Source organism: Triticum urartu, chromosome 2, assembly GCF_003073215.2.
Source record: "Triticum urartu cultivar G1812 chromosome 2, Tu2.1, whole genome shotgun sequence".
NCBI classification, from domain to species: domain Eukaryota; kingdom Viridiplantae; phylum Streptophyta; class Magnoliopsida; order Poales; family Poaceae; genus Triticum; species Triticum urartu.
The window spans coordinates 688,191,745-688,204,510 of record NC_053023.1 but is presented as its reverse complement, the minus strand read 5'-3'; the positions used below and the strand labels follow the sequence as shown (position 1 = coordinate 688,204,510).

The window sequence follows — 12,766 nt, the reverse complement described above, 5'->3', positions numbered from 1 at the left end:
GTTCGTTCAAGATTTCTATTCCTTCATTATCATATCAATTTATTCGTTGGTTAAATCCTACCGGTGGTCCATTGAGTTTATGCTATATCTTTCTTAATCCTTTGCAACGAGAATAAGTAGTATGCCAAATCCGTTGCTTGTCATCAATTTAATTGGTGAAGGATAAGCATAATGTAATTCTCATTCTTGTTTCATCGAGTGAATTTAATTCCTTATTCCGGAGTGGTTCATCATACATATTCTTGGTTTCAAGTGCTCATCTTTCTTTCCCAGAGTTCCAAGCTCTTGCAATTATGTTATCACAGAGATCTATCTAAATCTTTACAAGGTTCCACCTTGTGTTTTCAACTACCCATTCTTTCCGTTTGATCATTCTTTTGTTTAACGAAGTTCTTCATGGAGGCTCTACATAATGGTTCATCAAGGACTTAATCCGTGCTCGAAATGTTCATCAAGATTCTTTTCAGAGGAGCTCAAGCATTCTTCATTTTGCAATCCGGAGTGCAATTCTTTTCTTCCGTATCATTGTAGGTGGTATTATGTCATTCTTGGTAATCTGAGTTCATGTTCCATGATTCACATGTTGTTAAGAATGAGATACTTTAAATCCATCAATCTCTTCATTGGAGTTATCTTGGGTTATATTTCACCTAAAGCCTTCCCTAAGGATTGTTGCTATCTATGGTGCTTATAAAGGACCCAAGTTCTTCATTATCCTCCCGGTGAATTACTTTCCCGTCTCCTAAGGATGCCTTCTCAAGCTCTTTTGTGGCATAAGATGGCATTTTCTTCTCCATTCTTTTATTTCAATTGTCTATATTCTATTCTTTCTTCCGGAGGCCTTGTGATGTTGCTCTTTTCAATCATCATCTTGAATTGTGAAGATCATGTTTTTCTTTTCGTGCTTATCCGCTTAACCGGAGTGTCGTTCCCTCTTATCAAATTCTTCCCATTCTGCCAAGTTTTGCCTCCCTTCTCAGACGGAGTGCTGCCCAAATTATATCATCTTTATTTCCTCTCTACCTTGTTCTAACCGGAGTGTTGTCTCTATTATTCCCCTTCTAACCGGAGTCTCATCCAAGTGCTTTCATTTTGCAAAGCCCATATTTTGTACCTCCATTTCCAACCGGAGTGCTGTTCGAATTTGTTCTTCCTTGTTCCTCTTTTCTAACGGAGTGTTTTCAACTTCGTCCATCTTCGTTGTTTTCTTCTTTAATTTTTTTCAACCTCGCAACGTTCTTTGGTTTCACTCATTTGTCAAAGAAGCAATTAGTTTTACCTCTCCTCTTCCTCTTCCGTTTTTCCCTCCGGTGCCATTCTAGATCTCGGGACGAGATCCTCTCGTAGTGGTGGAGTGTTGTGACGCCCCGAGACCATTGCGCCAGGTGTCTTCCAGTTATTCATTGTTGTTGCCTTGTCTTTTGCTTGCGTGTTGTTTTTCATCATGTCATCATGTGCATTGCATCATCATGTTTTCAAAACTTGCATCCATCTGGGTTCCCCAGTTCCGTCCGTTGTCCATTTCGAGCCCTAACACACTTGCACGCGCCCGCGGCATGTCCGAAATATTATTTTATAAGTGGCCGGAAAATGTTCTTGGTTTGGGATGAAAGTTGGCGTGCGGTGTTGTTATAGTGTTAGTAGCTCGCCTGCCAAGTTTCATCGCATTCGGAGTTCGTTTGATAGCCCAACCATTAAACTATAGCGACAGTATAGCGGTCTATCATCGGACGTTTTCGGTCTCCGGAAACAGTCGCTGGGCCTCCCTCTCTTCTCTTCTCTCAACTCGAGACCGTCTACACAGCTCTCTACCTACCGCCAGGCCTATCCGAAGCTCTCTCGTCAGCCCGCGGACCTCCTCGCGCGCGCGTCCGAAAGCTGTCCCGGACCTGACCCGGACAGTCGTCACCGTTGTGTCCAGATCATCCCCGAACGTCTACAAAACATCACCGTTTCTTTGTTTGGACTCCCTAAGCCATTCATCTCCGACCGTCCGATTTTGATTAGATGATCCAAAATACTCCTCCTATCTATATTCTGGTATTTATAGACGACCCCTAACCCTAAATCCTAGGACATTTGTCCCCCTAGCCGCCGCTACCCACTCACCATTTTCCCCTCGGGATCCATCCCCACCTATCAGCATCTAACCCTTGATCCCCTCCTCTCGATCTCGTTCGGATCGAGGCCACCACCGCCTCCGCCCGAGAGCCACCAGCAGGACCCCGTCAAGCCCCCGCCTCGTCAAGTTTTCCTCGCCGCCCGGATCCTTTCCCCTACCATCGGACCTCCCTGCAAACGCTCTCCTGCCTCATGCTCGTTTTGGTTCAGGAGAGGAGCTCCTGACCATGCCTCCCACATTGCCGCCTGCTCGCCGGAGCGCCATCGCCGGTGACCACCTTCAGCAAGACCCCCGCGCCCCTACCTCTCTTTTTATTCTCCGTTGAAGCCCTCTCTCTCTTTCCCTCATGATCTCTCTCTCTGTGTGTCTTCGCAGCATCGCCAGGGATGGCCTCCCGCACATCCGCCAGGTCGACCCCTCTCGGGATTTCGCTGCTGCTCCTCCCGCCGGAGAGCACCACCAGCAGCGCCGCCAGGCCTCTGATCCATTCCTTTTTTTCTTCCCTCTGGCCTGAGCAGAGCTCCGCCTCCGCTCGATCTGCTGCCCTCCGTCTATGCTTTGCCCCGTGCCCTGGGTCCTACCGGGAACCGGCTCCCCGTCGTCAGGACTTCTCGGATCCGCGCTGTTGCCTCACGATGCCCCGACCTCGAGCTCTTCCTGCTGCCGCTTGCTTCCTTCCGTCGAGCGCCGTGTCGAACGAGAACAACTCCAGCCTCACCTCGCCTCCATCCGTCGCTGCCGCCTCGGCCTCGGACCTGCCGGGTCCCTCGCCCTCGCCGCTCCCTGCTGACTTCGCCGGAGCCGTGCCTCCCCTTGCCTGAGAGCGCCAGCCATCTCCCTCGTCGGAGCCGCGTCCTACTTCCGGTCGAGCAGCGCCTTGTCATGCACCTCCTCTGCCTCTGTTCGAGAGAAGATGATGCAGACGCGCCCGGTCGCTCGCGTTGACCGCGACCTGCCCTTCTCCTTCGCCTCGTGGGCCACCAGGAACCTCCCAAACCCGGCCTGCTTCGGCCTCCCTCCACCACCGGCCCGACCTGGCCCTCTAGTGAGAAGCCCAGTCCGCCTAAGATGCAGCCCAGTTTCTGTTTTTTTACAGATCTGCGAATTTAGTTATTATTCCAGTAAAACAATTTTACAGAAAACCCCCCAAGCATCATGCATTTAATAACTGTTGAACCGTGCATCGGATTAAAACAAACTTAATATGAAAGTTGTTTAGAATTTCATCTAGTTTCATAATATGCCATTTGCATGCATGTTTAAAATGCTCTTTGTTTAAATTTGCTCCTATGCCATGTTAAAATGATTTAATTCATAACTAATTAACCGTAGCTCCATTTTAAATAAACTTTATATGTAAATGGGGTAGAATTTTGCCTAGTTTAACATGGTGGCTTTACTTTGCATGTTTAACAACCCTAAAATTGTGCTTAGGGCAGATCAGTACCAAACCTAATATATGCATATGGGGATTTACCAGAATTGTTGTTTTGTTGTTCCAGCCTCATTTAAACTTGACTAGATAGGTAGTTTTACTTTGCTTCACCCTCTTGCCATGTTTTAACAACATTTAATATTGTTGGGTACATAAACGAGATCGAACTAAATAACTTGAATGTGGTGTTTCGCCAATATGCAACGGAGTTGCATATTGAGCTCCACTTAATTTGTAGTGTTGTTTGTTGCATTTTGCCATGCCATGCCCTCTTTAAACCGGACATGCATCATACTTGTTGTGCATCATGCCATGTTGTTGTAGTGGTTGTTTACTATGTTGTTTGCTTCTTTCCGGGTTGCCTTTCTCGTGAGCTTCGGTTCCGTTCTGGAGTTGTGAGGAACCGTTCGGCTACGTCCGTTTGTCTTCTTCATGGACTCGTTCTTCTTCCTTGCGGGATTTCAGGCAAGATGATCATACCCTCGAAATCACTTCTACCTTTGCTTGCTAGTTGCTCGCTCTTCTGCTATGCCTATGCTACGATACCTACCACTTGCTTATCATGCCTCCCATATCGTGAAACCAAGCCTCTAACCCACCTTATCCTAGCAAACCATTGTTTGGCTATGTTACCGCTTTGCTCAGCCCCTCTTATAGAGTTGTTAGTTGCAGGTGAAGATTGAAGTTTGTTCCTTGTTGGAACATGGAGATGTTGTTCCTTGTTGGGACATGTTTACTTGTTGGGATATCACAATATCTCTTATCTAATTAGTGCATCTATATACTTGGTAAAGGGTGGAAGGCTCGGCCTTACGCCTGGTGTTTTGTTCCACTCTTGCCGCCCTAGTTTCCGTCATATCGGTGTTATGTTCCCGGATTTTGCGTTCCTTACGCGGTTGGGTTATAATGGGAACCCCTTGACAGTTCGCCTTGAATAAAACTCCTCCAGCAAGGCCCAACATTGGTTTTACCATTTGCCACCTAGCCTTTTCTTTCCCTTGAGTCGGCCGGCTCAAGGGTCATCTTTATTTAACCCCTCCGGGCCAGTGCTTCTCTAAGTGTTGGTCCAACTGAGCGATGTCCGAGGCTACCAGGGGCAAATCTGGGCTGGCTTACCCGACGTCTTGCTCATCCGATGTGCCCTGAGAACGAGATATGTGCAGCTCCTATCGGGATTTGTCAGCACATTTGGGTGGCTTTGCTGGTCTTGTTTTACCACTGTCGAAATGTCTTGTAACCGGGATTCCAAGCCTGATCGTTTCTTCCCCTTAGAAGGAATATCCTTCGTTGACCGTGAGAGCTTGTGATGGGCTAGGTTGGGACACCCCTGCAGGGTTTTGAACTTTCGAAAGCCGTGCCCGCGGTTATGGGCAGATGGGAATTTGTTAATGTCCGGTTGTAGAAAACCTGAAGTTGACCTTAATTAAAATACATCAACCGCGTGTGTAACTGTGATGGTCTCTTCTCGGCGGAGTCCGGGAAGTGAACACGGTGTTGGAGTTATGCTTGACGTAGGTTGTTCTAGGATCACTTCTTGATCATAGTTGTTCGACCGTGCTTTTGCCTTCTCTTCTCGCTCTCTTTTGCGAATAGGTTAGCCACCATATATGCTAGTCGCTTGCTGCAGCTCCACCTCATACCTTTTACCCTTCCTATAAGCTTAAATAGTCTTGATCGCGAGGGTGTGAGATTGCTGAGTCCCCGTAACTCACAGATACTTCCAAAACCAGTTTGCAGGTGCCGATGAACCCATGCAGGTGACGCAACCAAGCTCAAGGAGGAGCTCGATGAAGATCTTGGCCGTTGTGTCGTTTCGTTCTAGTTGATCAGTAGTGGAGCCCAGTTATGGTCGATCGGGGATCTTTGTAGCTTTTGGGGTAGTCTTCTTTTATTTTGGTTCCGTAGTCGGACCTTGATTGTATTTGGATGATGTAATGCTTTATTCATGTAATTGTGTGAAGTGGCGATTGTAAGCCAACTATGTATCTCTTTCCCTTATGTATTACATGGGTTGTGTGAAGATTACCTCACTTGCGACATTGCTTTCAATGCGATTATGCCTCTAAGTCGTGCTTCGACACGTGGGAGATATAGCCGCATCGAGGGCGTTACAAGTTGGTATCAGAGCCTTCCCCGACCTTAGGAGCCCCCTGCTTGATCGAATAGTTGGCGTTGTTGAGTCTAGAAAAATGTTTTGAGTCATTTAGAAATTATATATCGGAGAGTTTAGGAATTCTTTTTACTCCTCAGTCCCTTTGTCGCTCTGGTGAGGCATCTTGACGTAGAGTTTTGACTCTCTTCTCAAATTTCACTAAAAAAGTTTTAGGATCACGCGGGTATCTTGGAATCGTTCCGATGGTTTTGTGACGAGAACATTGTTCTTGATGCCTCCTGTCATTTAGGGATTGTGGCAGTGTCCCGGGGAGTTGAGCTCCAAGGTGTTGTCGTCATAATTTTATCGTTGCAGTTCTGGAATACCTAAGTTTAGTTTCGCCGACATCGAAAATCTCTTTTATGCAGTTGTTGGTGAGATAACCTCGACGCCACCCAGTACCGGGGCGGAAGTTCGGGAGTATTGCCATAACTCGTATAACGGATGCTTTTTGAAGGTTGAGGTAAATGATTTCCGAAGTTTTCTTGGTTATGTGTTGAAGGATGGATACAGCTGGATGTAGGATTTGCTAGCTTTGGGTGAGATATTATGCTTCCCCTGTATCCCCAATACCTGATTGCATAACCGGAAAATTTCGGAAGTTTATAAGTGGGAATTCTAGTAACTCTTAGGATATGTTTCCGACAGATGTATGATATGAAATTGGGGTTCGACGTCTAGTGGTCCGCCTATCCACGGTTGGTTTTACAGTGGTCTCGTTGTGTCTTAAAGAGTCCTTGGCTATGCCGACTCGGGGACGTTTCGTATGTCATGTGCACTGCCTTGTACATGATGGTGCTGTACGATCGAGCCCGTGTAGACCCCCACTCGGGCGATGACTGGATACCCAACCGCCCCCCAAAGCCGATTCTACCGCCGGCTCGCCCCCAGGCAGCGATTTTTATGCCTCCTGGGGGGCCAACGGCTGGAGATGCTGTAAGGTTTGGTCAAAGTCAAGCTTTATAAAATTTGACAAACTTTATATTAAAAAATATCAACATTCACAATATGAAATCAATATTGTCAAATTCACCATGAAATGTATTTTCATACTATATAGATGTTCATATTTTTTATGTAATTTTGATCAAACTTTGTGTGGTTTAACTTTGACCAAATTTTATACGCGGAGTAAAAAGAAATAGAGGGAGTAGATAGTGGAATGATTAGTTTAAGCGGCCTAATTGTAAAGCACACTTTTCTCAGTCCAGGACAGCTCGAAGTGACACAGAGTTGCAGAGTTCTATGATAAGTCTGCGCGTAACAACAATTTCAAAGAAAAATGTGAATTGAACGTCACCCAAATGATTAGGTTATTTTTGGTGAAACCAACTTATCAGAGTTTAAGTCCTAAACAATATTGATGATTGCATTTTTTTTAAATTTATTTTAAGCCTTTTGACGATGTGCATTTAACGGAAAGGGATGTTTCCGTCTGTGAAGATGTGTGTGAAGACTTCGTCAACCTTAAGATGATGTGTCGGTTTAACATTTTTTTAGAGGAGTTCGGTTCATCATCTTGAAGGTGTTTATGAGTGTGTATGCTTATAGGGTAGAGCATGTATGTGCGTGTGAGTTTGTCCTATGTTAAGGAAATTTTTTGGGAGGGGGGGGGACGGAGATCGTGCTGTCGTGGGCGGTCCGCAGGACGTGCAGCAACTGGTTCTGCAGCGACCGACCTGGGCCGTCGGATCCGAAAACGAGTGGCCAAGATCGCGTGCTCTCCTCCTCTCCTCTTCTTCCCCGTCCCCCCTCCTCTCTCTCTCCCTCCACGCCGCTCTCGTTCCGTCATTCCCTACCCACCCACCCACCCAATGCGCCCGCGAGTGTGAAATCCCTCTCTTATCGCAGCGCACCGCCGCCGCGCCGTCCCGCAGCAGAGCGGCGCCGCCAACGCCTCGTCCCCCCAGGCCCCTCCGCCTCCCCACCGCTCGCGCGAGTCGCCGCCCCCCTTCTACCTCGCCGCGTCCCTGCTGTCTCCGCAACCCTGGGGATTAGTTTTTGAGGTACGAGCTTCCGTTCATTCCGGGTTTGCTTAATCCCAAACTAAACTACCGGCACCCCTTCTAGATTGGGGTCTGAGTGCGTGCCGTTTCTCTCTCTGTGTGTGGGTGGGGGTGGGGGCGCTCAAGGTGGCGCCGTGGTGGTGCTTGTAGTGAGGTGGGAGTACTTTGTAGCAGTTCAAGGAATTGATCATAGAAGCCGCATTTCGGAATCAATCCGAAAAAAAATATGATTTTTCTACACCCATTTTGTTAAATAAAAACGAGGAAGATGCTCTGGACATTCTCCAAGCCCCCAAATACGACGATTCCCTGGCCATTCTTGATCTGCGAACAATATGGTCAATTTTTTGAGAGGATAACCGCACGAGGGCCATAATAGATAGTGCTCACTTGGATGGTAGGTTGGATGGGTCAGATGCTCTTTTGTTCTACTCCCTCCTTCCCAAAATATAAGGCGCGATTGACTTTGCATGGTCTTTGATGTACGAATTTGACCACTAATATATATCTAAGTACATGGACTGAACATTTATAAATGGCATCATCGTGTATACTAATTTTATAGACATACAATACGTGAAAATAATAGTCAAAGTTGTGCAGCAAAGACCAAAAAAGTCAACCGGCGCCTTATATTTTGGGAAGGAGGGAGTATATTGGTATGGTGACATGCTTGTACATTCAGTCATGCGTTCAGCGACAAGTGGAAGTGCGTTTTAAATACACACTTGTTTTTTTGTTGTTGTCTAAAAAGTACTTCCTCCGTCCCATAATATAAGAACGTTTTTCAAGCTATGTTAACTTGAAAAACGTTCTTATATTATATGGGACGGAGGGAGTATTTTTTTTCAAGGATACTAAAAGTTACAGGTGCTAATGAGTTCATTCAAAATAGGATATTTGGATCTATAGGCTGTCTTATACTCCCTCCGTTTCTAGACATAAGCCCTTTTAGAGATTTCAATATGGACTACATACAGATGTATACAGACGGATTTTAGAGTGTAGATTCACCCATTTTGCTACGTATGTAGTCTGTAGTGGAATCTCTAAAAGGGCTTATATTTAGGAACGGAGGGAGTAGATGCCTTGTATGTACCATCTGCCACACTACAACTGGCAGTTTTGACTTCAATCTGTCCAACCTGACTGATATTAGAATCGAAAGATTACATTTCGTGTTTTCCAGCTTAAAACTTTTGTACTGTGAAACCAAGTCATTGGCTCTTTGATATCTACTCTTATATATGGTTGTTTTATTGATGCAGGCGTTTGATGTGGTTCATCTAAGCCACAGGGCGTCCACTTTGTCTGTTAAATTCTAAGCACACTTATGACACAAAATGGCATTGCTTTTTCGCTTCAGTCAATTGAGGAACAGCATGTTGAGTAGTTGCCCTGCCAGGGTGCTTATTCCATATGCTGGATTGTCACCTGGAAAGTTGCTTGATCCAAAAAGCTATGAGAGGCGCCTTTTCTCAACAAGTGCTCAAGAGACAGTTAGTTTGCACAGTGCTAGCCTGGGTTCATGTATTTCCGGAATTCAGCCATTAAAGTTTCAGCAGACTTCTGAACATGAGCCATCTGTGCCTCTTCTTATCTTTGATATTGAGACCACTGGTTATTTCCAGAAGATCACTGGTAATGTCCAGAAGGGTAATAGAATCACTGAGTTTGCAGTCCGTGATCTTTGTGGAGGAAAGAATAGCACATTTGAAACTCTCCTTAATCCTGAGAGGGATGTTCCTGGACACCTTGCAACTGTCAATAACATTAACACTGATTTGGTGTGCAGACCTGATGTCCCGAGGTGTGTTTCTCTTCCAATGCACTCATGTTATTCCCAATGCCACCACGACATCCCGTCCCTTCACATTAGTCGCCGAGCCCAAATGTAATGAATTTGTCAGTAATTAGGACACACGCGCACTTGCACGCCTGTGCGCATGCCCAACTTTTTTGTTCCTCGACATGCTGCTGTCAACAAAGGCCATACGAAAGTAAGTCTATTTGTTCAGTAAATTTGGTTGTCGTGTTTTGATAACTATCCATACTACTAGTAAGTAAACATTTCTGAGTCTTTCTTTTCAGAAAATCTTGTGCATTTTGTAAGTTTTTACAGTGGATATTTGGTTCTTTGTATGTCTGACTCTGTTAACACTGAACTTGCTCTAATGGGTTGTTTGGATATCTAGTTTTTAGAGAACCAATTAGCTATAAACATGTTTCGGAGTCTAACAAACTAAAACTTTGTTTGGGTAATCTAACTAATCCTTGGATAAGCAGAACTTGGTTCTCGTAATACCCAAAATCTGCGTTTTTGGAAAAACAGCTCCGAGACGTTTTTGTGCAAACGCGTTTTAGAAAAATGGGTCTTGGGTGCGCCTGGGCATGGCGCGGAGCTCCGTGGAGAAGAACGTCTTCTGGCGCCGGCACCGGTGTCTGACCTGCGACGTCAGGAGACACGACAGAACGTCACGGCGGACGGCGGCGTTGGGTGGAGCGGCGACTATGCTCTGTACGGCCACGTTGTTGGCGACTTCGTAGTCCTGCCGACCTCCCTGACGGCACGGTGCTGCCCCTTTCACTCATGGTCCTGGAGCACGACGTGCCCACGCTTTTCCTCCAGCCTCGGCAAGGCCGCCGTCGTTTGGTTGACTGCTAGGGGCATCACGGTGCATGGCGTCGAGCACCCTCACGAGCTCTGCGATCTGCCGCTGCCTGGATATTGATGTTCATGGATGTCCAGCGTTGTGGGGCACACTGGACGCGTTCGCGCTAAGGACCTCGCTCGCTGGTGCCGGAGCTACGACGGTGCTGGGAGGACGAGTTAACGCTATCAGCGGCGGGTGCCGTTACCTGCTGGTGCGTAGCACCAATATCACGTTGGTATAAGAGACGCACCGGCCACACAGAAGAGGATGTCCATCCCCGGGCAGAGCTTGTACGGGAGCCGACGTGGAACGTAGGGATGTAGGAACGGCAAGCTAGGCGAACAGGGAAGCGCTCGCCAGCGTCCGCGCGGGGAGTCGTCAAGGCCGACCCGAGTGGAGCAGCAGCGTCTAGGGGTTGAGGCCGGAATCGTCGAGGCTTAGGCTGGAGCTTGGAGGTCGTCAATGGCTAGTTTGAGAAAGAGAGAGAAGGTCATGGGATGCGTGGGGTATCAAAACATGTTTTTCTGTAAACTGGTTATTCATAAAATATCTAGTAAAACTGGTTTTGCTAAAAGGCAACAAAAAACTCGTTTTCTAAATCCCCGTGTCTTATACTTGCTATCCAAACAACCACTAAGTGTTATCTTAATCTGAATAATGTAGGTTCAGTGATGTACTTCCATTACTACTGGCGTTTGTTCGAAGCCGCCAAACTCCTGGCAAACCAGTTATATGGGTTGCTCATAATGTAAAAAGATTTGATGGCCCTTTCCTGGCCCAAGAGTTTGACCGTTGTTCAGCTCAGATGCCCGAAGATTGGCTGTTTGTTGACACCCTTTGTTTGGCAAGGAAGTTGCCCAAGCTTTCGGCATCAAATGGTACATCATTTTTACTCCAGGGCTGTTGGGTATAAAAACACTTCATACCATCGGGTTTAGGGTGTAGCACTTTTGCTTGCAAGGGTGGTTTTCTGTTTTGAGATTCTTTCTTGTACTCCATGATTTCTGTAATGCAATTCCATTTCCCATGTTTGTGTCCTCATATAAAAGGTGCCATGTTTGTGCTGTTATTTATTATTTATTTGTTGTCCTTTGGTTCTGGGAATATGAGGACCATTTTTGTTGAGGTGGCCAAGTGTTTTTTTTTTTTGCTTTTTATCATATGCCCGTATCATTTTTGCAGTCCCAGTTAGTTACCTACATTGTACCATTTGGTAAATCCACAACAGAAATAACCTTAATTACACAGAATTTTACTGTTTTCTGCAGATAAGAAACATCTCCTAAACTTGGAGTCACTATGCAAACGCTATGAGATCTCTGTGGAAGGCCCTTCTCATAGAGCAATGCAAGATGTGATGGCATTATGTCATGTTTTTCAGAAAATGAGTTTTGATCTACAACTGACACATGAAGGATTAATGAATGAGGCCATCAACGCTAGTTATTTCAGCAAGTATCTTAACTAAACATTTGTTGTTTCCAGCTTCCTTGTTAAGTGCTTACATTTATTTGACTTTCCCCAATAGGATTAGCCTCTCCTTCACATTGCTGGATATTATTGCCTTTTGTTGAAACATCTCAAGAATCATGGCTTCTTTTTATTGAAAAGTAGCTGCATTTGTCAGTGAAAGCCCTATTGTGGGAGCTGGATCATTGATATTTACCCTTGAATTAGCATGACAAGTAGAAAACTATTGCCAAGTCGTTTCTGTTGGCTGATTGTCAGATCTATTTCATAAGGGATTATGCTTCAGCGATCTATTAATTACAAAGTGGCATTTCTGTGATGATTTAGCTTGCGTTAGGCATGGGCTTCAGCGATCTATTAATTACAAAGTGGCATTTCTGTTTGTAGTAGCATGGTATATGCCATTAAAATTGTTTGAACCTACGCTAGTGATACATCCGCTGATGCTATTCCTTTCAAATTAAGTTGAATAAGGCATATTTGCCTGTAACGTGTGCTCCTATACAGGTACAGATTTCAGTTTAGTCTTTGTAGCCATTCTGGGGGACAAATTTTCGTTTTTGCTTGGTGCATTGCTATGTGATATTGGCAACCGGACCAGATCTATGGTTGGTATATCAATGCTGCATGCAGAACTGAGACTGCTATATTTGCGTTCATTACCTTACTTTGTTACCTTATATGGAGATATAGTACAGCAAAAATGATACCTACGCAAGAAATCTTTTGTATTGGTTGACCCTTTGCTGGCCACATGTTTATCATGGTTTGCACTGTTATGGTACTTGTCGAACAAACACTGCTCGGATAAAATGTTTTGTGGGCTATGGCAGGCATGCCCTAGTCCAGTAGGTGCAGCTCCCACACTACACTCTGGTCTGATCAGTTAGACAGACTCTCTGGTTTTGATTAGCGTCTCCGTAAATT

At 45.7% G+C, this 12,766-nt stretch overlaps 1 protein-coding gene across 1 annotated transcript; it reads left to right on the top strand.

Moving 5' to 3' along the window:
* The first annotated feature begins 7,492 nt into the window (after positions 1 to 7,492).
* LOC125539756 (exonuclease DPD1, chloroplastic/mitochondrial-like) lies at positions 7,493 to 12,072 on the top strand. The gene is made up of 4 exons (XM_048703265.1): positions 7,493 to 7,715; positions 8,984 to 9,525; positions 11,033 to 11,247; positions 11,638 to 12,072. Exons 2-4 carry the CDS (start codon positions 9,059 to 9,061, stop codon positions 11,835 to 11,837), a joined length of 882 nt encoding a protein of 293 aa, XP_048559222.1. The 5' UTR covers positions 7,493 to 7,715; positions 8,984 to 9,058; the 3' UTR covers positions 11,838 to 12,072.
* The last annotated feature ends 694 nt before the right edge of the window (positions 12,073 to 12,766 follow it).

Excerpts from the sequence above, each read along its gene's own strand:
- LOC125539756 (XM_048703265.1), top strand. The coding sequence starts at position 9,059 with ATGGCATTGCTTTTTCGCTTCAGTCAATTGAGGAACAGCATGTTGAGT. Across the intron at positions 9,526-11,032 it reads TGCAGACCTGATGTCCCGAG|GTTCAGTGATGTACTTCCAT; the intron begins GTGTGTTTCTCT and ends TGAATAATGTAG. Across the intron at positions 11,248-11,637 it reads CAAGCTTTCGGCATCAAATG|ATAAGAAACATCTCCTAAAC; the intron begins GTACATCATTTT and ends TGTTTTCTGCAG.